This window comes from Ahaetulla prasina, chromosome 2 (genome assembly GCF_028640845.1).
Source record: "Ahaetulla prasina isolate Xishuangbanna chromosome 2, ASM2864084v1, whole genome shotgun sequence".
In the NCBI taxonomy this organism is placed as follows: domain Eukaryota; kingdom Metazoa; phylum Chordata; class Lepidosauria; order Squamata; family Colubridae; genus Ahaetulla; species Ahaetulla prasina.
Window position 1 is genome coordinate 247745888 of NC_080540.1, and position 23834 is coordinate 247769721.

The 23834-nt window shown below is 36.3% G+C and overlaps 1 protein-coding gene across 2 annotated transcripts in view; it reads right to left on the reverse strand.

Annotated features, from left to right (window-relative positions):
- Positions 1 to 3656: 3656 nt before the first annotated feature.
- SRFBP1 (serum response factor binding protein 1) overlaps positions 3657 to 23834 on the reverse strand; it is a 63673-nt gene continuing 43495 nt past the window's right edge. For both annotated transcript variants that reach the window (XM_058166314.1, XM_058166315.1), the window contains 5 exons: positions 13096 to 13167; positions 7239 to 7320; positions 6076 to 6793; positions 5231 to 5265; positions 3657 to 4441 (listed from right to left, as the gene is read on the reverse strand). In XM_058166314.1, the coding sequence (XP_058022297.1) occupies positions 4263 to 4441; positions 5231 to 5265; positions 6076 to 6793; positions 7239 to 7320; positions 13096 to 13167 (1086 nt within the window). In that variant the 3' untranslated portion in view covers positions 3657 to 4262. The remainder of the gene's footprint in view (positions 4442 to 5230; positions 5266 to 6075; positions 6794 to 7238; positions 7321 to 13095; positions 13168 to 23834) is intronic.

Sequence of the window (23834 nt, forward strand, 5' to 3'; positions counted from 1 at the left end):
AAAACACCAGATTTGCCTATTTTCAGTGCTTCCTGGAGACTGCTTTGCATTTTCTCCCCCCCCACCCCGCTTCCCTCAACTGGAAAGAGTTTCAATTACAGACGTTGGAAAGATTTTGAATTACAGATGTTTAGAAACCACTTCCCATGAATTGGACTTGGATAACAGATTGAAAATGATATATGCTCACCAGAAAAAAAAAGGCTGAGCTCATAAGCTTGATGCTTTATATTGTGTTCCATTATAAAACCTACAGTTTCTAGCTACATTTAAAAAAAAAACACACATTCAGGTGAAGTCATAAAATGAGCCTTACCCAGATTTATCTTTGTACCTCGTGAACATACAAGAAAATGTTCTTTTAAAATGTTTGTTTAGAAAATCAAAATGAATTATTTTATACATACGCAAAAGCACAGATGTGCTCATATGAACATATACTCCAGCCTGTAAACACCTGCATCAGCCAGGTATTATACAAACTTGGAAATAAAGTTGTAGTTCAAATTTCTACTTGGGATATTACATAGACCAAACCAAATTTGAACCAGTTAATTGTACTAAGGAATAGTAGTTCAACTTACTGGTAAAATGTTGAAATTTTTCCTCAAAATGAATATATAAATCGTTTAGTGAATCATCTTGACAAAAAATTCTTAAATTGTGATATACATGCTATTATATTATTACATAACGTTTGGAATATATGAAGTAATTTTATGTGAAAGGATTTTATAGTTTGAATCCCAAATATTTGGGTGTTTTTTTAACTTTCATTATCCAGTTTCTGTGATAAGATTCCTTTCCATTCTAGAGCAAATTTCCCAAAAACTGCTCTGGAACATCTATGACTGCATTGTAAAAAAAATAGCAATTTGCCGTCATCCAGTGAGCACTATAATTTATTCCATCCATTTAGATTAAGCATTTATTCTATTGTTCAAGCAACGTGACCACAAGTCTGTGGACAAAATCACAGGACTGGATCCTTCCTATCCGCTTGTCAAGGCCGCCTCATCTTTTTGATAGATGTTGAACTGCCAGTTCTGATCATATTCTCAACCGTACATTAACGTATGTTGCACTATTATGTCAACCACTTGAATTGTTTATACCTAAGCTCCAGTTTTAAAAAAACCCAGACTTTTGTAGCAAGGAACTGTAACTGGTATTGTGACACCAGTAACTACTTAGAGGACACTCCCTCAGGAAAGTTGCTGATCTTTTCTCTAGTAATGTAAGAAATAGTTGGCCTGACAATTGAGTAACTTTGCAATATAGGATCACAATGTATAAGATGCATTTTTCTTATGATAAAACCATATTTTCATGTATAAACATAGAGTATCTGTTATTTATTATGTGAACAGAAGGTCTGTAGAATCCAGAAAAAGGCCTGAATAGAAAAGGATACTATTTTGTAAAGGATGGGATGCTGTGATTTAAGAATTTTTGTTCACCCTAAATCATGAAGTACTATTCTTAAATCATAAGGAATATCTCTTTCTTATCAACTTGGCCACTCAACTGGAAGAAACGTTGAATGTGGCAAAGGTCGCAGGAGTGTTCCACATTGTGAGGTTGACCCAGCTATGTGACTTTTACTAAAAAACAAAACCTTTGCTGTGCCAAATACTTCATGATGCACTACATTAAAATATTTTTTTAAATGACAAACTAATAACGGAAATTACTATACATTCCTATCATTTCAAGCTGGATATAACTGAGGTATTATACTCATTACATTAAAAGTGGTCTATCCTGTGCTTTTCAACACAACGAAGATTTTCACTCTCTACAAATTACAAAGGTGCTTATGTATTTAACTTGAACTGAAAAAAGTAAATATCTTATTTTCCCAAGAACTTTAAAATCTAAACATCTTTCTATGAAGTAATTTATAATTAATCATACACTAACATTGTATTCTTCACAGAACTTCCATATTCTTGTACTGTTTGCAAATTTATGTGAAAATGACATAAATAAAAATGTTTCAAATGCTCAAAAGTCTCCTCTAGATTCAGCCAAAATGCAGTCTAGATCTTTAATAAGGAATTATTAAATTCTGGGAGTTGGGGTAGAACACAGGACTCCAGAATGCGGAACAGAAAACAAGATCATGTTCCCCAAAAGAACTCTTCATAATGGTAGTAAAATAGCTACAGCTCTAAATGGAGATGGCCTTGCAGACACAAGCAAGGAACTGGATGCTGAATTGCGGGAGTGGTGTTTCAGGGGAGAGTTCAGTGCTAGCCCACGGGGGAGGCTGGTGTGGGTCCACACAGGATCGGAGAGCGACCGCCCATTGCCAGTAGAATGGCTCCAAGGCTGGTGGCTTGATACCCGGGAAGGGATCGCACAGCCTCCAATGGAATGTTTCCGGTGTGGCCAACCAGGACATTGTGTGGCCGAATGTCTGGCTTCCCCCAGGCCAAAGCAGGTCCTCCCCGGTAGAGCCAGGTGAAGAAGATCCTCCTGAAGACCCACAAAAAGTCCAAAGTGGTAACCCAGGTAATGGCGGTACCATCCCCAACCCAGGTGGGAGATGACATTGCGGTGGACGACTACCAAAACCCCTATGACAGCGACAATAATGGGGACCTAATAGTGAGCAAACCCATGTGGCCGCAGTGGCAGCAAAGGCTGCAGTGGAGCTCAGCTGCGAGGTATGGAGACGTGACCAAACAAGGAACACGTGGAGCAATTGTTCCAGCCCGACAATCAGCTGGGCCGGAGCTTCAGCGCATGACAACCACCAAAGCAAGGCCAGCACAGAGAAGAGGCATGGCTCGTCTATTTAAGGGTGCTGGGAAGCAGACATTACCAGAGCTGACTTTGCATCTAACAGACTTGCTTCAAACAGACTTTACGAACTGCTGTTTTGCTGCTGAATGAACTCAGTGTGTGCCAGAGTCCAACTGAATAAACCCAGTTTGCATTCAAGCATGTGGCGTTTTTCCTACTGGTGTCGATCCGGACCCTTGAGAGCCACGCAGGGTCCTGCTGAATGGGGCTGAAGGAGCCACTGCTGCGAGACAAGGCAGGTGTCGGGGTGGGGGTGGCCTGGCTGCGGAGGCCCCGAGATAAGCTGATGTGGTGTGCGTGGGACAGCTCCATTCTCTGCCTTGCAACCGTGGCACTGCTGTGCCACACAACCTCCTACTCCTCCGCAAGCAAGTAGAAGTGGGCCTTTCGTATATGGAAAAAAATAAGACACCATCCCAAAAAATAAGCCCTAGTGCTTATTTTGAGGTCCAAAAGAAAATATGACTCAGTCTTATTTTCAGGGAAATATGGGTAGTTCAAAAAATGTAAGCAACAACTGCAGCCTACAGTTCCTTAATCAACTCTAGATAAGTAGAGGTAATATTTTTAAATGCAAATACTATTGAAAGGCCAAATAAAAGTACTTCGCCATTGTCATGTTCCATTTCAATTTTCATTTGGAATTCTTCCATTATCATGGTTTTATATCAATTATCTGTTTAGAAGAATCCTTTTCTGAATATTCCACAAATATTCTGTCAAGCACCCTCAAGTTTTAAAGTTTATGGTGCTTAATCAGGGCATCCCATCCATTCACTCAGCTTGTTCACGAAATAGTAACTAACAGAACGGCTATATTTCATGCCATAAATAAAGCAATGTGGTATTTTAAATTATAGATTTATTATGGTATAACCTTTCAAAGGCATCAGTCTACTTTCATAAGATTCATCAGATTCTGCAGACTACATACATGTTTCTGTTTTATATCCATAATCACAGAAAGAAGCAGTTGAGTAGGGGCTAAATGGCAAAAACAAACAAACCATAAAATCAAACTTGCATCTGAATTAGCTTTTAAATGCTATAATGAAGGTTGAATAAATAAAAATCCATTTACTTCTTAGTTTTAATTTAGTTATTTGGAGCTTCCTTCTTCCTCTCTTGGTTAATATCTTGTAGATCATCAGCAATAGAACTTAGAAGATTCAAACTATTCTCCATGAAGGAACTCTACATATGGTGACAGACCAGAATCAATCCACAAAAAAACAAAAAGTAAACAAAAAATATGTTTGCCAAATTTTTTTTGACAAAAGTGCCAATGTCAAAACAGGAATGTTATACAGTGAAAAATTATTTTTCCTCAAAGTAATTATTTTTAGCTTATATTGCTTCACACATATGCTGCAGGATTGTCAATATATAACTGCAAAAAAGAAAAAAAAGAAAAAAAAAGAAAAAGCGATGCCATCTTGAAAAAGAAAATTCTAATCTTCAAATTTAATTTTTTTCCCTTGGAATGCTGTAATTTGAGATATTTGCTCTCGCATTTGTCTTCTTGCTTCCCATGATGGATGAAGTGGTTGCTGTGGAGGGTCCCTCCCAATAGTATGTTTCACTGCCGAACTTTGAGACATCCGTTTCTGCGGGTTATTTTTTTCAAAAACTGTCCAAAAATTAACAAAGAATAAAGTGTAAGTAACTCAATCATTTATTCAATCAGTTATGCACTCAACCTTAGTTGCATAACAATTCCAAAATTTCGAAGGGTTCTATCCTTGGGGAAATTTAATGTCGTCTCCAACAGGCTTTACTGAAGGGAGATTCTGAAAGATTCCCTTTGAATAGAGACTGTAAATGTGGTGGAGAAATAATCGAGACAAAGAAACACATTATTTTATACTGCCCTCCCTACACAGACACTCATCAAGTATTATCATTTCCATCTTTTACTTAATACCCTGGCTGTTCAGATTTCTTTTATCTTAAGTTGCTATTGTCAGACAAATCAGATTTTATTTCCGTGATAATGGTTAAGTACTGTTATATAGTTTGTACAGTATGCCATATTTCTTTTTCAGAGTCTTCTTAGAAGACATTTCAGAACTTTTTTCTGTTTTTACCCTAATTAATTGTGATATTCTTGTTTCATTTACTGGGTATGACCAAATAAAAATGGATTGATTGACTGAAAGTATAAGTAGCTTTTCACATATTACAGATTATACTGTATTATAAACTGCTGGTAAACCACATACATTCATATTTATTAAGCAGAAACAGCTTTAATATTATTAAGCACATCCCAGTTTTTAGACTATTAAACATACCAATACTAAAAAATTCAAAACCTATGATGAATAAAAACATTAACTATATAGTTAATGCAAAGCTAGATTTCATTTTCCGTGAGTCCAAACAAAGCCAAGAATATTATTTTAATATTCTCACTTACTTGTCCTGTCTCTCATATAATGGCCTCTAATATTCCTAGAATAAAAAAATATAAAAATTAACAGTGAAAAAAGACAATAGTTTCAAGCAAAGAACACCACATTGCTAGTGAATAAAAAAATTGAATCTAATAAACATAAATGCAAAAATTATTTACATAAGTGTGCTTACATGGCCAAGCTAAGTCAAATATGACTTAATTTCTATAATATTTCCTACAATTAATCTCGATTCTTCTTAATCTGTTAATGGGTGCTAATAAGATCCAGTTTCTCTGAATAACCTTCAATATGAAAACTGACTCAATAACTTGGAAAGGATCATGTAAGGCAGACAGTAGGGGAAACATAGCCTGGCCTAGAAAGTAGATGCAGTTTTACTTTATTATGGGGAAAAAACATAGAACACAAAATACAACTCCAGGCAGAGCTATTTCACCTTGAAATATGCAGCACATAAATTACAGGCATGCATTTAATGACATGTTACTTTGATAGTAGCTCCTTAATGCTATGTTTATTGGGCCTAACTAGAATCTGTCTTCCCCACTATAATGCTCCTTCTGTTTCCTCTCTGGAGACTTGGTACACAAACCCAGTCCCACTGAAAATAAAGGAATTTTACTTTTGTCCCAAGGGCATAATTCCTTTTTGCTACATGCTACATTGAAGAGATGGGAAAAACCTCTAGGTCCTGTGTTTGATTCTCAAGATTGAGGAGGATACTATTCTCTATTTCATTATTAGAAAAAGTTGTTTTTACGCTATTGTTTGAACATTTTTAAACACAGTTTCAATAAATAACTGACCAGATTTTCAGTGCAAAAAAATAAATAAATGTTCCTACCTTTTCAGAATTTTAGGTTGAGTGTCGGACATTACGTGATAATACAGAGTTCCTGGATTCATTGTTATGGAACTCTGGATGCTATCTTTTGAATTTGGGTCTAATACCCTGTCACGTTGTGGATTCTTTGTTTTTTTTAGCGGCATAGTTTTAATTTTTTGTTCCGTAGGTTGTGAAGCATTAGCCGCTCTCTTTTTTTTCATTCTCTTTACTTTGCCAATGAAGAAATCATCATTATTGTTACTTTCATCAGTGCCGGAAGACTGATTATTGAACCTCTCTTCTGTACTGTCATCGAAACATTCCTCCTTTCTACTGTCCTCACTTTTATCCACATCTTCATCAGAGTCACCTATTGTCTTGTTTACAGTGTCATTCAAATATATTTTTTCTTGTGAATATTTGGAGTTTCCAATTTGATGAATTAATTTTTCATTTTCTGTGTCGGGCACAGCAGAAGTGTATGAGGAACATTTTTTCATATTATCTGCCATTTTCTCTATTCCACTCTCAAAAATATGTTTTTCCCCTCTATCGGTTTGTGCTTTTTCAATTGCCTTTGTTTTATCTTGAGATTCAGCTTGTTTAACTGTTTCGCTACTAATAGAATGTTGGGTCTCCTCAGGGTGCTTATTAAGCTGCTCTTCCAGTTGTTGTTCCGTTGAAGAAATAGCTCTAGCTGGCTTCTGTCTTGCATTTTTAAAATCTTTCACCGCAGCTAGGAAAAAGAAACCCAGGTTTGATTTTAAAAATATATGCAACAACTTGTATATAAGCACAGCAATGGTAAAGAACTCATAAAACAACCCTGCTATCTACAAGTTTAAGTAGCTTACAGTTCTCCAAAATCTTTATTTAATTAACTATATGTCTTTTGTACTAATTGTGTTACTTTCACAGTATTACTAGGGATTTTAGAATCCTTGCTTCTTTTCATTAGCTTTTTGTTTCACAAGGAAGAGTAAGAATATTAATTAAAAGTTTTGTAGCTTATCAAACTTTTGCTAGAAGGTATACATGCAACATTATGCATGAATTATAACAGCTTTATTTCTATACAAAAAACAACATATTGCTGTATGGTTTAAGATATATTCAAGTAAGAGACTGCAAATTTAGAAAACAATCTTGTACACAGATGAGTTGGAGTGAATTCTGCTTACCTTTAATATTAGCAATTTTGGTCTTCAGTAATGGATGAGATGTCAATCTAGCAATTGCTCTGTCTCTTGCTGTAGAATTGGGCTATATTAGGAAAATGAAAAATTATGTTGAATGAGAACATAGTAACAAAACAGAAAAGTAGACAAAGAGGTATTTAATTCTGGAAGAATGTTCCTTGAAACAAGGATGTATTGCAAAGTTCAGCATTATGTTCATGAACCTTTCAATCCCAAATTAGAGCTGTCACCTTAAGAACTGCCTATATGCTATTCAAAGTGGTAGAATACCACTTCAACAAAAAGCTGATATTTGCTCCCTAAAGTCCTAGATCCTCCTAGAGATTTTTGTGGTGGAATGTCCAGCTTCAAAAGAGGGAAATAATGTGCATTTTGCCTTTGTTAAAACACCTTAAATAATTTCCCCCAAAGCATTCAAGCTACACAGTCTCTTAACACATGTAAATTTAAACACCTAAGAATCTACTGCTTGACTTTTTATTGACTAAAAAAATTGAACTGAATTCAATAGACCTTGATTTTATATGCTTTATCTTTTCCATATCTTAGAATTTACGGAGTTTAAATTGCAATTCTCTGAAAGGATGTAGTTTTTCCAAAGCGAATTACAGTAATTGATCTTATATGCTTATATGCTCCATATTTGATATATGAAACCAATGTTGCATCATTGGAGAACCCAGTTATTATTTAGGATCTCAACCAGAGATAGAAGAAAATTCCACAAAATCTTGATCTGGAAATTAAATTTCGATCATTCCTTCATTGAGCATGAATTCTAAGTCTAGAAGAGCCACAAACTGAGCATCAGTTTTATCCAGAAAAGCGCATTTGCATTCAGAACTAAACACAAAGTTCTTAGTACCAGAACTATCAGGAGCAGACAGCCTGATCCTCTCCATCCAGATCTGAACAACTCTTATGTATTTGGACTACACCTCAATGGAATTGTTGGCTGACCCAAATGTGAGATATACAGATATATTATTAGTATACAGATGATTCCTGACCTCACCTTGGCCGATGACCTCTTCCAGTGTCTTCATGTTAAACATGAGTGACAAAAGCACTGGCAGCCTACACCACAATCTACACTGAATACAACTAGTTATGGAGGAAGGAGAATTGTTAGAACACCATGCCTCCCACTCTTAATCTCCAGAATCAATTCAGAACAAAAACATTATCTGTGATATCAAAACCCACTGATGTTATCTATTTAGAGTATGGTGGTGTTATATCAGCCAGGTGATGATAGTGCTAATGCAGAGTAGTAGTTTGGCTGCCTAAGACTGCTAGCCATATTTGACTCATACTCGCACGCTTTCCAAAGTGTACTACAAGGGGTGAGCTAGCTCTGCACCATAAGATAAGCGGCTTTCCTGAAGTATCATCCGAGGCCCTTTCCCTCCACTGAAACCACCTCGCAAATGGGCTTCGCAACCAGGAAGATCCAGCACCAGCTGGATTCTAACCATCCACATGAAGCACCAGTTCGTCTCGTCATGAGCACTCCTGCCGTGGCTCTTCAGGCGCAAACCGTGCTAGCCGCAATCAGTATGCCTGGACGGAACCAGGCAGGGACTGAGTTCCCTTCTGCAGTCGCAGAGTTTTGCCAGGGGCTGCCTGTTAAGAGGCAATGCCCCCTCCATTAAGCACGGGATCGGCAGGGACCTTGGCTGATTTTTAAGCCAGAAGGGAGGGTTACCAGTGCACTAGTAACCTCCCGGATTGCTCCAGTGATCACCAAGCCTCACTTGGTAAAGAATTCAAAAAAACTTTCAGATGTCTTATGGTAATTCAGGAATGGGTGAGCCTCCTATTTCTCAGTCTCCACTCATTGGAAGACCGAGTCGAACTGGGGAACACCCAGGCAAGAGAGATGTGGCCAATAAAAGAAAAAATAAACTCGGTCTCAAGCAGAGAAGCAGAGTTCTACCCATTCCTGGATGATCTTCCCTGCCACAATGGAGAATAACAGGAGCTCACACCGCCATGCAGTGCTAGGACTCAAACCACTGGAGCAAACAACATCTCCAGCATCATTAAGCCACTGAGCCGCCATCTTTATCCTGGCTCTGTCCAGATGTCAACTGCAAATGTGAAGGATTTTGGTTCTATGTCCCTCCCTGAAATTCAACTGAAAAGAATCCTGACATCTACTCAAGAACATTACCACAATAGACAAAAGCTCCTTGAAATAATTTCTTTGTATTAGCTATTCTTACTGGGGTCACAAAGATTTGGTGCTGCATGAATTTTGTCCATGTCTGGTATTAAAGAAATATTTCTAACCCTATGCATGCATCAATGAATAATAATTGCTCACAAACCAAGCATTGTCTAATAAGCTCTTGGGTCTCAGATTATTCTTATAGGCTACAGTAACAGAATCTTGAAAGGCTAATTATGTTTTCCTTTCCCTCTCCCTCTTATATCCCAGGGAATTAAGGTGCAATCAATTTTATTTTCTTTCTAATGCCTTCATTTTCTTGGCTTAAAACATATTCTTGTAACTGTCACTGCAGAATTTCTTCAAGGCTATCAGCGGCTGTCCGTAGTGCCTGAGCAGGATATATAAAATGGGGAAATTTCTCCTACTTGGGCAAGTTGACATGGGCATCCTGCAGGTTATCGCAAGGGAAATATTCATGCAGATTCATCAAAAGGTTTATATGCAGATGAGATGATCATCAACAGAACTGACACACTCAGGGAATCTGAGCTTATGATCATAGTGAAACCTAAGACTATAAATAAACAAAATATTCAAGTTAAGCATTCTTCCATTTAAATAGTAATCCAAGACAGGAATATTTATAACTAACTTTTTCTTGAACTAGTTTTGCTAAAAGATATATTCTTTGGCATGAGAGGAGATATTAATTAGGCAAAAAAAATTCTACTGCTCTGAAAATATTTAAGAGCACAGTTCAAATATACACATTTTCTGAGGATCAGAAGATTTATTCACGTACCTTACTGGAACAGAATTAGTCATAGCAGGCAAATTTTACACTTCCATGTAACATTCTCTCATCACCAATGTTCCCAAAGTAATCACAGCTATTTCTGTTTAAAGTTCACATCTGTTTGCCATGGAAATTTATCAGGAAACTGTGGTTTTATACATCCACAGTCGTTTCCATTTAAGCCAAGATCAAAGAGCTCTTTTAAATCTGTAAAATTTATCTCTAAAATACTAATCTTGTTGAATTTGTGGAAATAAGAATATTTAGATATTATTACTTTGGCATCCAAGGAACTCCGAGTAGCATTGGGAGCTGGCTGGGAGATGAAGTCCACGCATCTTAAAGTTGACAAGTTTGAAAAACACTAAAATAACTAAGCAATGATATTGCCCTAAAGGTGTGCAGAATTAAAAACACAAGCAAAAAACAAAACCAAAACAAAACCAAGTCCCCGAGTGAAAGCTCCACCTTCATACTGCAAGCATTTTAGATACAAAAATACGAGTAAAGAGCAAAACCCACACCTGTGATAGAATTCCATGTTCATACAATATAAAGTGATACAATATCAAAGATTACATTAATTCAGTAAGAGCTGCTAAGCCAGAAAGACTTGACTATTTATTTATTTATTTATTTATTTATTTATTTATTCATTTAGTGGCTTTGGAACTACCCATACATTTCTTTTAAAGAAAAGAATGTAAAGAGTTTATTTAAGTAATCATGTGTTTGGTTATTAATGCATTAAGAAATGCCAACATTTTTCAAAATGTTGTTATTTGAAAAATAACAAAATTACATTTTCAAAGTTAAGAGTCTTAATCCATCAAAACAATACTGGTTTGTGAGACTGCATTCCTACATTTCTGAAATCACTTCACAAACAGCTTTAATGCTCATTGAAAAAGTGCATTAAGATTGAATGTACTGTGATACATTGCTCTGTTTTTTAAAAAAAATGTCCTGGTATAATTGAATCTCATAATTTAATATAAATACCTATTTACCTACATACAGGTATTAAAGCAAGATCTTCAATATGACTGAGACTGAGTCCTAATAACTGCAACAATCAATCGATCTCTAAATACAAGGTTACCTTTAGATCTGTTAGGAAAATTCTTAATTTTACAGCAACCCAACTGTAATCTTGATGGTGGAAAAGTGACCAAAGACAGTCTTGGTAGCTGTTCAATATAAAAAATGTACCTTCCTGCTAAGCTGCACAACTATTTTTCTCTTTTTATATTAAATGTATTCCCAAACCACTCTCAAGAGTTAAAAAAAATTATACTTCCCTTTTAATTGTTTATGCTCAGATAATTAAAAGGTGAAATAGTTACATATGAAGAAAAACCAGAGTATAAATGTATTGACCAAATCTGGAGTTATTGATCCAATCATGACCTTACAAATGTGTTCAAAAACAATCATGCAACTTCTTCAATTTTATATTAACAAAACTCGTTTGTTATTATGAATAAAAGTAAAGGTAAAGGTAAAAGTTCCCTCGCACGTACGTACTAGTCGTTGCCGACTCTAGGGGGCGGTGCTCATCTCAGTTTCAAAGTCGAAGAGCCAGCGCTGTCCGAAGACGTCTCCGTAGTCATGTGGCCGGCATGACTCAACGCCAAAGGTGCACGGAACGCTGTTATCTTCCCACCAAAGGTGGTCCCTATTTTTTCTACTTGCATTTTTACGTGCTTTCGAAACTGCTAGGTTGGCAGAAGCTGGGACAAGTAACAGGAGCTCACCCCGTTACACGGCAGCACTAGGGATTCGAACCGCCGAGCTGCCGACCTTTCGATCAACAAGCTCAACGCCCTAGCCCCTGAGCCACCGCGTCCCTTGTTATTATGAATACTATTTGCTATTATAAATGAAAACTATTCAATATATCCAAGCTCCCATATTGTTCAATGGAATATATACTGTTGCTTTGCTGGAACTAGGAATTATACCTAGTTCTATACCTAGTTTTCCCCATGATCATCAAAAGCTGGAAGCATTGACAACCACTTTGTCAACTGTTATATAAAGAACTACTCTTTGAAACACCCAATTATCACTTTTTTATATTTTGCAGAGTGCTGAAAAAATGTAAGAGACTTTTAATTATTATTAGAAACCCTGTTACAGATTCTATCATGCCAAAACTTTCATTTGGAACTAGAAATCCAGAACATTCAAGAACAACAGTGCTAAGACGACTCTGTACTGACATCTGCACACACGATATGACATGTTGCCAATGACTTATGCAGGGATGGTCAATGCCAACAAAAGCAACTTAGATGATCAAAACCTTGCTTTTTTTTTTTAAGTGCATTGCATGGTTGCACGCACACACACACAAAATAAAAAGGTGCCAAGATCTTGATCACCTGACAATGCCTATCATTTTGACATTGCTATATACCCCTAGAGATGTTCCATATGATGCACTGCACTGGGAAACTTCATCTATTACTTATGTTAAGAGAGATGTAAACATTTCTGCTTGTCTTAATATGTTGATGGTAGAAAGAGATTTTCCAAACAAAAATACAACTTTTATATGTGTTGAGCCACCAGGGCCTCTGGTGGCTCAACAGACTAAGACAGTCTGTTATTAACACAGCTGCTTGCAATTACTGCAAGTTCAAGTCCCACCAGGCCCAAGGTTGACTCAGCCTTCCATCCTTTATAAGGTAGGTAAAATGAGGACCCAGATTGTTGGGGGCAATAAGTTGACTTTGTATATAATATACAAATGGATGAAGACTATTGCTTAACATAGTGTAAGCCGCCCTGAGTCTTCGGAGAAGGGCGGGATATAAATGCAAATAAAAAAAAACTTTTAAGAAAAGTTGAAAGCATCATACCTTTTTACAGATAATCCCAAAGTCAATTTCTCTCCCAAGTGCTGATTTGGTAACCTCATCAAGTTTTATTTCCTAGAAAATATAACAGAACTGGTTATTTCCTCTGTGCATTTCTGTGAGCAGTTTCAGTGCAAGAAACAAGCAAACACAAATGTTAGGGTTTTTTTCTGTTTTCTGTTCAGGGGGAGCAGTCAATAGAGTAATTAATTAAACATAAGTATAGACACACACACACAAAAACAAAGTAAAAATGATTAAAGCAAAAGAAAAACCCACAAAAAAACAAAAAATATAATTATTTGTTGCAATTATTTATATCCTACTTTTCAAGCTAACAACCCTCAGAAATTCAAGCAATGCAATTCATTGCAAATAAAATACATAATACAAAATCTCAAAAAATCAGAGGCCCTTTCTTGTAGAATAATAATGGCCAGAGAAGTAAATAGAAACAGGATTCAAGAATAGACCCTGCCTAGTTTAGTGCAACTAGTGAAAGCAAACACGTAACTCTGCTCGTTTACAAAGTAAAGCTTGCATTCTAGACCAGGTGCGGAAATGTTAGACAGTGCAGCTTTGCTTCATCCCCTTTATCTACTCCTGATGACCTGTAACAGTTACTGGGATGGTGGATAGCAGAAATGCCAGGTAGGAGTTAGGCATGCTGACACAAAGACGTAAGACCACAGATGTAAGGTTAGGAACAATAATTCTAAAAAACAGAACCATACATACGAAAAATAGACAGCGTCTTCTGCTATTTCTTTTGACCAGGGGTCCCTAGTCCCCAGGCTGTGGTCTATTCAGAATTGGACTGCATGAGAGGAAAGCCAGCGCTTACATGCAGCTCTACACGTAGCTCCAATTGCATGAATAGTGCCCCAAAGGCTTCTCTCTTGCTTGAGTGGAACTGCTCATGTGGCCTGGTCCCTTCTCCCCCATAGCCGGGCTGCTTGGCCACCTGCTCCTGATGCTCCAAAAGTGGAACGGTGAGAGCAGAGGCTGAGTGGGACAAGTGCACCTTGCTCAGCTTTGCTGACTCACCGAGGCTGCCTGCGCAGGACACCGGATCTGCTTTGGAGCCTTGGGCAGCCTTAGTGAGTCTGAAGGCACATGAGACCATGCCCCCAAAGGCTTCTTTTCTCCACACCAAAAGGTTTTGCAAATGGATAAAAGGCTTTGGGGGAGCAATCTCACACTGCTTCAAGCCTCAGCTTTTGGCGCGGAGAAGCCTGAAGGAGTGAGAAATCACCAGCCCCAAAGGCTTCTCTTCTCTCTTGTGTGAGTGGAGCTGTGCGTGCACACACATGTGCACTAGTCCACCTCAAACAGCCAGGTTTCTTTCTCCCCACCCCCCAGCCAGGCCGCCAAACTGCAAAGGTTGGGGACCGCTGCTTTTGGCTACCTTTCTATAGTATCTCCATTTATACTTTTACCTATCTCTTTTACAGCTCTCGATAGCATTTTTTTAATGGGAAAGCTAATTCTGTGATAATTATGAATTTTATCTGAAAAGTTTTACAAAACTATAATAGTCACTTTTACAGCTTTGCAAACAATGAATTTTTCCCCAGCCTAACAGTTTTCCATGAAGTATTTAACATATCTTGTGGCACATAACTAGAAGTAGGCATAAAGGTTACTTAGTAAAAAAAATAATCTCCTAGATTGTCTTCTGAGTTACAATGCTCCATCTACAGCTGCTCTTAAATATTCTAGCAGCATGCAATTTCACTTACAATGTCAGCTTTCTCTTCCATGGGATTTTTGAGGCAGTAGAATTAAATCAATATGAAGGACACCCACTAGGATCATCCATAACAGCTTCCTGTCAATCTGGCTAAGATTTCTTCCTGTACTTTTTCTAAGACTGCATTAAATTGTGTTGCTAAATATTAACACAGACTTCTACTAGTAAAGCAGACATCACTTTCAGCTTAATGGCTTTCACAATTAGCAATGCTTTTTCCCTGCTATATTAAACTTTCTCAGATGCTTTGGCCTACATTTGGCTATGTCCCATTTTGCCAACAGTTGGAAAATATGTAAAAATATGCAAACAGGGTACTGTCCAAGAATTATAGGCAACATATAACATGTTTGGAGACGTATTTTAAAGACATTTTCAAAAATAAATATTGACTTGCTTCTTAAGAACTTAGGAGACTAAACAAGGCACTTTCAAAATATAGAACTGTAGACAGGATGAGAATAAATGATTGTGCAGTGCCAAATTAGACAAGCGCTGAAAGAGCTCTACTGACTATTGATTTGCTAGTGGCCAAACTTAATTATTTTGATATTAAACTTTCTAAACAGCTTGAGTTTAAGCACTTTGAGACTTGAATGTCTATGAGAACACTTTCTTCCTTACAAATCTGCCTAGCTGCTATTGTTAGTAGAGCGTTCCCCTCCTTAAGGAACAAGGCAGTTTTAAAATACCTTCTATAATGGGCACAAACATTTTAAATCAAAGAGTTAAGGTAATAAGAGCATGGTCAGATATAACAAGGTGAATCTAAAACATATTCTATGGGCTATGTTTTAAAGCTTTTATCTATTTGCCTTGGGGTCAGAGCAAGTGCTTGGAACAACATATACCAGTAAAAGGCATTTTATTTCCAGGAGTGCCAGCTGTCAGAAATCTTTAGATCATATTGTAGCACAGAACAGTTTTGATAATAATACTCATGAATATTTAATTCTTTAAAAAAATCTAGTTTTATTATGGGGTAAATCTTTTATTGACTAGAAGAGGTAGAAGCTGGGATTATGCCTTTAAACCAATTATTATATAATGATTATGTAATGATTAAGGATTTTTCTTGATTTCAAGTTAAATTTGAGCTTTTAGTGTAGCATTTTCAACAAGCATTTTGAGTGGCTCAATATGAGTCAGACACTTTGAGCACTTCAAAGGCTTAGAAAGCTTTCATATTGAAATTTATCTATGACAAAATAAACTCCATAACGTATTTCCATCAAAATAGGGCCGTGGGTGGCTCAGGCTGTAAGATAGCCTGTTATTAAAACACAGCAGCCTGCAATTACTGCAGGCTCGAATCCCACCAGGTCCAAAGTTGACTCAGCCTTCCATCCTTTATAAGGTAGATAAAATGAGGACCCAGATTGTTGGGGGGGCAATAAGTTGACTTTGTAAATATACAAATAGAATGAGACTATTGCCTTACACACTATAAGCCGCCCTGAGTCTTCGGAGAAGGGCGGGATATAAATGTAAATAAAATAAAATAATAAAAAAATAAAAAGGGCAGGAGTTTTTTTTAAAGTGAATATTTTGGAGTAATTTAAATATCTAAAGAATTGGAATCTCCAATAATGCTCTATCAATGGCTCCAACTCTTAAAAATATTAAAATGGTATGAACAGATTTGCGATTAAAGTTGATTCATCAAAAATTTTAATATGAGTTTTTTGGACTCCCTAAATAATGAATTCAAAAGGAAGGACATCAATGTCCTGTTGGAGGTGTAAAAATGTGATATTGACCCATACAATATGGTTCTTTGATGATTTGTCAATTTTTTGGAATTGTATTTAAATGCATGTAAGCAGACATATGGGAGGGGCATAGTAACCTAGAAGTTAGAGGTTGGCTTATCAACCAGAAGGTTAGCAATTCAAGACCCAAGCACCATGTGATGGGATGAGCTCCTGTCCTTGTTTCAGCTTCTGCCAAGCTAACAGTTCGAAAGTGTGGAAAAGCAACTAATTAAATAGGTACAACTTCAGTGGGAAGAAAACAGCATTCCCTGTGCCTCAGTGTACAGTTATGCTGGCCACATGACCATGGTAGCAACTGCAGACAATGCTAACTCCCTTAGCTAGGAAAAGGAGCATCACCCCTAGAGCCGGACACAATTAGACAGGGGAAACCTTTATCTTTTTTTATCTTTAAACTTGTGCAATCACTTTTAAATGTTAAAGATGTCGACATAGTATTAAATTATGTACCAAATATTTGGAACTTGTTTATCAAGAATTATGACTCTATCATGCACGAGGAGTGGTTAAAAGAATAATGTTGAAAAATTAGAAGTGGCATTATTCCAGACACTGAAGAATAGCTTTTGAAAATAATTTCTTATCTGGCCTGGAAAAGGCAGCATTTCCCACTAATCAAAGATAAATAATAATAAAGGATGAGGCAATATGTTCTACTTTGGCAAACTTGTTATGATACATTGCAATATTATTTCTCAATATGCTCAATATTAAATATATCTTTCAAGTCGTTCACATACTACTTAGGTTAAAATGTCACTTCTTTATAAGGTAATGAATTGATAAATGGGGAAAATCAGCATATCAACACCATTTTCAGTTTTTAAAACTCTGCTATACTTTTACTTTTAATGCATTGCAATAAAAAACTAACTTCTTTTAAAACAAGTACTTACTGCAGCAAGATATACTTATTAGAACCCAACAACAATAAGAATCTAGTTGCAGTGAATCACAGCAGTTTTCCAAATCTTTTCCAAAAGCAGCAAAGACTAGATCCTGAATGGTTTTTTACTGAATCATCTGCTGCTTGAATACCTGCCATTTTGCCAAGCATGCCATTTTGCAGCCAGTAGTACCAGAGACACAATCCATCTCCACTGCTATATCAGCAGGCTAGAAAATTTAAAAATAAACCAATAACCCACTTGGAAGTAATGTCCAACATTAACTGAATCTCAGAATTCTCTGGCAACTCCATAAAATTATAGCATACAGCTGTAAAATGTTTCCAACCTTGAAAAGTTTTCGAATCATGTCCTGACCTTGAAACATCTGAAATGATTGTTTCAAAATCAAACTATTTTGAGATAAATTTGTATGCAATGCATATACTAAATGCAGTTATTATCCATCTAAAACTGAGAACAGGAATCATGTTCATCTGACCACATTTTACAACTTTTATTCAGACTTCTTTACCAGCACAAATCGAAAAAGGAGATGGTTTCGTGAATCTTCTTGTGTCCCTCTACATCTCCTAATTAATAATCTCTTAATAGGAAGTGGTGTTGGTAGACCTTTGCAACTTTGTTCAGGTTAATGCCTACAGTTAGCCCACAAATGGCATGATGGAGGCTCCATTCCAAAAGTAGTATCCCAGTGCAAATTTTAACTTGATAATTTAATGTATCTTTAAAGTTAATTAAAAGTTGCACTGATTAAATGAAATTCATAATCATGTAAAAATTGCAGTTTGATTTTGGAAGAGCTCTAAGGGCTGCAAACCTGGATGCAACTCCTCCCTGCTTTGAAGATCATGAGATGTATTTCAGTTATTGTGGCAGAGTCAGAAAGTTTTCTCATTCTTAAAGTATCAGAAACATCTAAGCATAGTGTTAGTGTAATAATAATAGGTTTTATTTTATTTCATTATTTTATTGCTTTTTTATTCATTGTCTGCTTATCTTACCATAGGGTAACTCTGGGTGGCTTACAGTTACATCTTAGTTACAACAATAAATGTTAAAATGAAACCTTAAAATCAAAGACACATGGGAGGGTGGGGGGGGTGGAGTACGTTGGAAGTGGAATCTGTTATTACTCAATCAACCATTTCCATTGTGCTGATCTCCCACTAGAGCCCCAAGCTGATTGGCATAGCCACTTTTTTAGACCCTTATGAAAAGATAGGAGGGATGGGACCAACCTCATATCGTGGGGGGGGGGGGGCAAGATATTCCAGAGGGCAGGAGCAATAGCAGAGAAGGCCATCCTCTTCTCAATCCCGCAGATGGAACATTCGGACTCATGGGACATGCAGTATGCCTTCTCTGCTGGCAAGGGTTGTTTGGGCTAATCCCAATGGGGTGTGATGGTCCCTCAAGTAATCTGGACCTATGCCATGAAGGGCTTTAAAGGTGATCACCAACACATTGAATTGTACCCAGAAGCAGACTGGTAATCAGTGCAGCTCGTAAAGCAGTGGTGTCATAAGGGCCATTCTTGGAGCACCCAAAACTACCCATGCTGCCACATTCTGCACCAAATGTAGCTTCTGAAAATTCTTCAAGGGTAGCCCCATGTAGAGTGCATTACAATAGTCCATTCATGAGATAACTAGGGACTGAAAGACTAAGCGCAGGGAATCCAGATCCAGAAAAGGCTGCAACTGACGCATAAGACAAAGCTGTGCAAAGGCTCTCCTAGCCGTGACTGCCACCTGTTCCTTGAACAGAAGTCATCCATCTAAAAACAGAAGCTTAACGGTGCGATGGCTCAGCAGCTTGGGAGCACAATGGCTCAGCAGTTAAAGATGCTGAACTTGTCAGCTGGAAACCTGACAGCCCGGGTTCAAGACCCAAGTGCTGCGCAAAGGGGTGAATTCCATTACTCGCCCCAGCTCCTGATCACCTAGCAGTTCGAAAACATGCAAATGTGACTAAATAGGTACCACTTCGATGGGAAGGTAACAGCGGTCCATGCACCTCAACATATATTCATGCTGGCCATAGACCATGGAAATCTCTTCGGACAACACTGGCTCTTTCAGCTAAGAAACAGAAATGAGCACCAGCCTCCCACAAGCAGACATGACTGGTTAGGAGAAACCTTTACCTTTCTTTAAAAACAAAAGAGAGTCTCTGCTGGTAGGTTTAAATATCTGGCACTACAATCAATGAAAAACTATATATTGAACTTTCAATTTAGTCTTAGGAGTAAACTCCACCAAACTCAGTGGTAGCTGCACATAGGATCATACTTCATAAATACTGCAAACATGCATTAAGGATTTTATATTGTATACTTACTTAGCATTGAAGAAGTCACCAGGAGAAAATGATGTAATGACTTCAGACTAAACTCTAAATTGGAAATTATGATCTGAGCTCTTTAGACGAATCACTACAGGAACTATTTCAAATAGAAGAATCATAATTTAATGTCTTCCCTTTAAGATGCAACCATCAGTGAACAAGATAGTAATTTTGTGGTAATGTTAAAAACAGTAGTTCTTCAAAATGCTCTTTGCTAGCTACTGCAGGAAAGTAATTTGGCTATCAACTTTAGAAAAACTAAATTATGCAAAAGGAAAAAGCTAGATCATAACATTATCCAGTAGGGCAACCAAAGAAGCCAAAATTATAACGTTTAAATGTTCTATTTCCTAAAATACTCCCATTTTGAAAGTCAGCATTTACTTGGGATGGTATCTTCTCTTTTTCATTTGAAGTGCTGTCTTTATCATCTCCTTCAAAATCGCAGTTAGGATTCATTTATACCCAATCCTAAGGAAGCTTTCCCCCAATTGCTATTTTCGCATTTTGGCATTCTTCACAGGACTTCATTTCTTTTTCAAAAAAATTTTTTGGGGGGGAGAGTATAAGGATCATTTTCATCTTAAACTCTTCCCCCAAAATAGACATTTTTTCAATCCGTCACTGGTGTCAACTCTTCACTTGCTTTATCCCATCTAATTCATTAACCAAAAAATAATTTATGACGGAGACCAATCATTCATATATATCTATATAGCTATCTATCTATCTATCTATCTATCTATCTATCTATCTATCTATCTATCCACACCAAAGTGAATACAGTAGTGTGTGTATATCTGTGTGTGTGTATATATATATACACAAACACACCCCTCAATAACCTTGGCTGATCTACTTATTGATGGATTTAAATATTGATTCAATAAAGTGAAAAATATAGGGACCTTATAATAGAACACAATGTAAAAAAACAAAAATGCAATATTATATACGTATAATATAATATATACATACATACACACAAGTGCTGTAAGAAAAAAAAAGTTCATCCAGCAGGTCAGCCACTCCTATAACTCAGTACTTGAAGAAAAAAAATCCTCAGATCTCTAAAGGCAGGCATGAGTTGGGAGTATCCTCCTTCAAAAGACAGGAAGATTTGACAAACTGTATTTACTACCTATAATTTATTCCTTTAATTTCCACACCTGACAGGCTAAATATGGTTGACTTCTGGAAATTTAAAGCTAACCAATGTTCAGGAGAGAAAACCTTATAAAAACCAATAAGGAGAGAGAAGTAGCTGCTATAGCTAAATAAGTTCAGGGATAAAAGAAAAAAAAATCTGAAACCTGTGTCAGGGAAACCTAAAATTAGTAGATAATTTTAAAATAAATATGAAGCCTTGATAAGGCAAATAAATATTGGGGCCAGATCCATGTTATAATTCAGAAGAGTCTTAAAATGAATATAAATCTGAAACCTGAAGTTTTTCTTTTGGTATTATTGGGTGAGGGACTGGGAAAAAGATTTGGAGCTCTGTTACTGTATATGTTAAGCACAGAAATGGAAAGATACGTCAATCCCCACAACAGAAGAATGGATGGAAAAAGTGATGGAACTAGCAGACATGGCAACATTGACTATTTTAATTAGTGAAAGAATATATCCAGCTTTGTTTCTATCTGGAAACTTTTTCTGCAGTTTGTGACTGAGACAGAAAAAGATAATATCTTGACTTTGGATTTTGCTGATTAGTTTGCTGTAATAGAAAAGGCAAGTAATTATTAAGTTGGTAAAGTTGAAGCTGTAATTCTATTTTGTACTTTACTGAGCTGAAAAAAATTGAAGACAAAAAAAAATTGGAAGATAATGCATTTTCGTCTTCCCTCACTTTTATTTTCCCTCTGTCTCCTTAACATTTTCTGATTACCTTCATTTTCATTTGTATTTTCTACATGATAATTTCTATGATTAAAAAAATAACCATTTTTTTTGGTTAAAAGTGTTGCTGACAAATATATAGGAATATAGATCTCCAGGGGAATATAAGATTACAGTGCTTCCCAATTATATTTGCATTTTTGTTCCACAATCTTCCTGGCTCATTCTTGGAATTCAATAAGGTATGGAGGCTACTGACATAGTCATTTTCCTTATAGAGGTAATCCTCAAGTTACAAATGTAATGGAGCCTGCCAATTACATTCATAATTCAAGGATTTGTAGGTGTGAATCACGTAACTTGAAAGTGATCACTCCTTACTGATGCACGAGGTATCTCAGGGTGGGAAAGGCCATGGGGAACCTAGTGCTGCCGATCAAAAATATTTGTAGATCACAAATATTTTTATCAGTGCAAGTCTGTATTTGCATATCACAGAAGATCATCCACCTTTGAATATAAATCATTGTTTCCAAAATTAGAAAATAATTTGCTCAGAGTTATCTAAACTCCCAAATTACTAGAATATTCATTATTTGGAGTGGTGTGGTAATGGAACTGAACTGTTTGCAGGGCTTTTGCTTAGCTTGACGATTCCAATCTAAATACTGTAAATAACCGGAAGAAGGTAAAGTCAAATACTGGTTGGTTGTTATTGGTTTTGTATATGTGTGCATATGTGTGTGTGTGTGTGCACACAATTATCCAAAGATCTTTATAGATTTCATCATGTAGTTACTAGAAGTTGAACTTGATTAATAGATTTTATTTTAAAAAATAAGGAATCTGCAAATCTGTAGTATTTACTTAATCTATTTCTAATTCTAACTGAAGACAGTGATTATAAATGTCACTTTTTAACTTAAAGTACCATTAACACCAATAGTGGAAAATTCCTTAAACTCAGTTAAAAACAATGAGAGAATATTTATTTCCAGGGGGTGAGTTCATAGAAAAAATGATTAGTTTTCATTTTCTTAATAGTGCGTAAGAGACAAACAAATAAGGTTTGTTTTTTTTAGGAGTATCATACTCTAGTATTAAATGTTGTATTTTATCTTATTAATATACTGTGAAATAGTTTAAATAATTATCTATGAAGTCTAACTGAGAACATTTAACAGCAAATTCTATTAAAACTATTTTCTAGCAAGGTTCATAATGTTCTTTGTTCCTGCTATTTTAATATAAATGTCTCATACAATTCTGATGAAATAAATTCTGAAGAAACTATAAACACTTTTCTGTTCCAATAGCTTCAACTCCTGCAAACAATTAACCCAATTTTTCTAATCCTCTTAGCTCATATTATACCACGTTGTTTCCTCACAAAAACCCATTTCTAGGTTTTAAATAAGTAATGCCGAATATTTTATTTAAAAAATCTTACTAATAATAGTTATTCTTCCTTAATAAAAACATAAAGGGGAAAGGATCTCTCATACAAACTCACTTTGTTCCAATGCATTTTAAAGAGTAAATCTGATATAATTAAATATAAACTATACCTTTTGGGTAGCAAACTGAGGGTAATGTAAATATTCAAGTGGCTAGATATTTATCGATGCACTTTAAATACAGTAGTGACTATTTAATAGCTCTTCATATTCCATGCTACTTGCAACTGACATCTTTTGGTGTGTACCCATGCTTTTAAATGACACTGTTTAATTTAAACAATATTAAAAACTAGCATGCTGCAAAACATCAGTTGCTCGGAGCCAATTTGAAATGAGCAGCATGGAATAATAGAAACAGATAGATGCATGCTCTTTTTGATTTTTAAAACATTATTTGGGCTCCATTAGAATTCTGGAGAAACGTCAATAAAATTAATAGCTAGCAGCATACTAATATTTCAGAAATTGTTACATCCATTTGTAAATGGGAATTCTCTGTATATTCTCCTTTTAGTATTTGTACTTCAAATTTCACTCGTGTCCAATGGTCTAAGATGATCAAGGACTTCCTCTTTAAAGAAATGTATTTGTATATATCAGAAAGTTAGAATTCATCAAAATTTCATCTTGTAGCAATGAATAGAATGCTGAT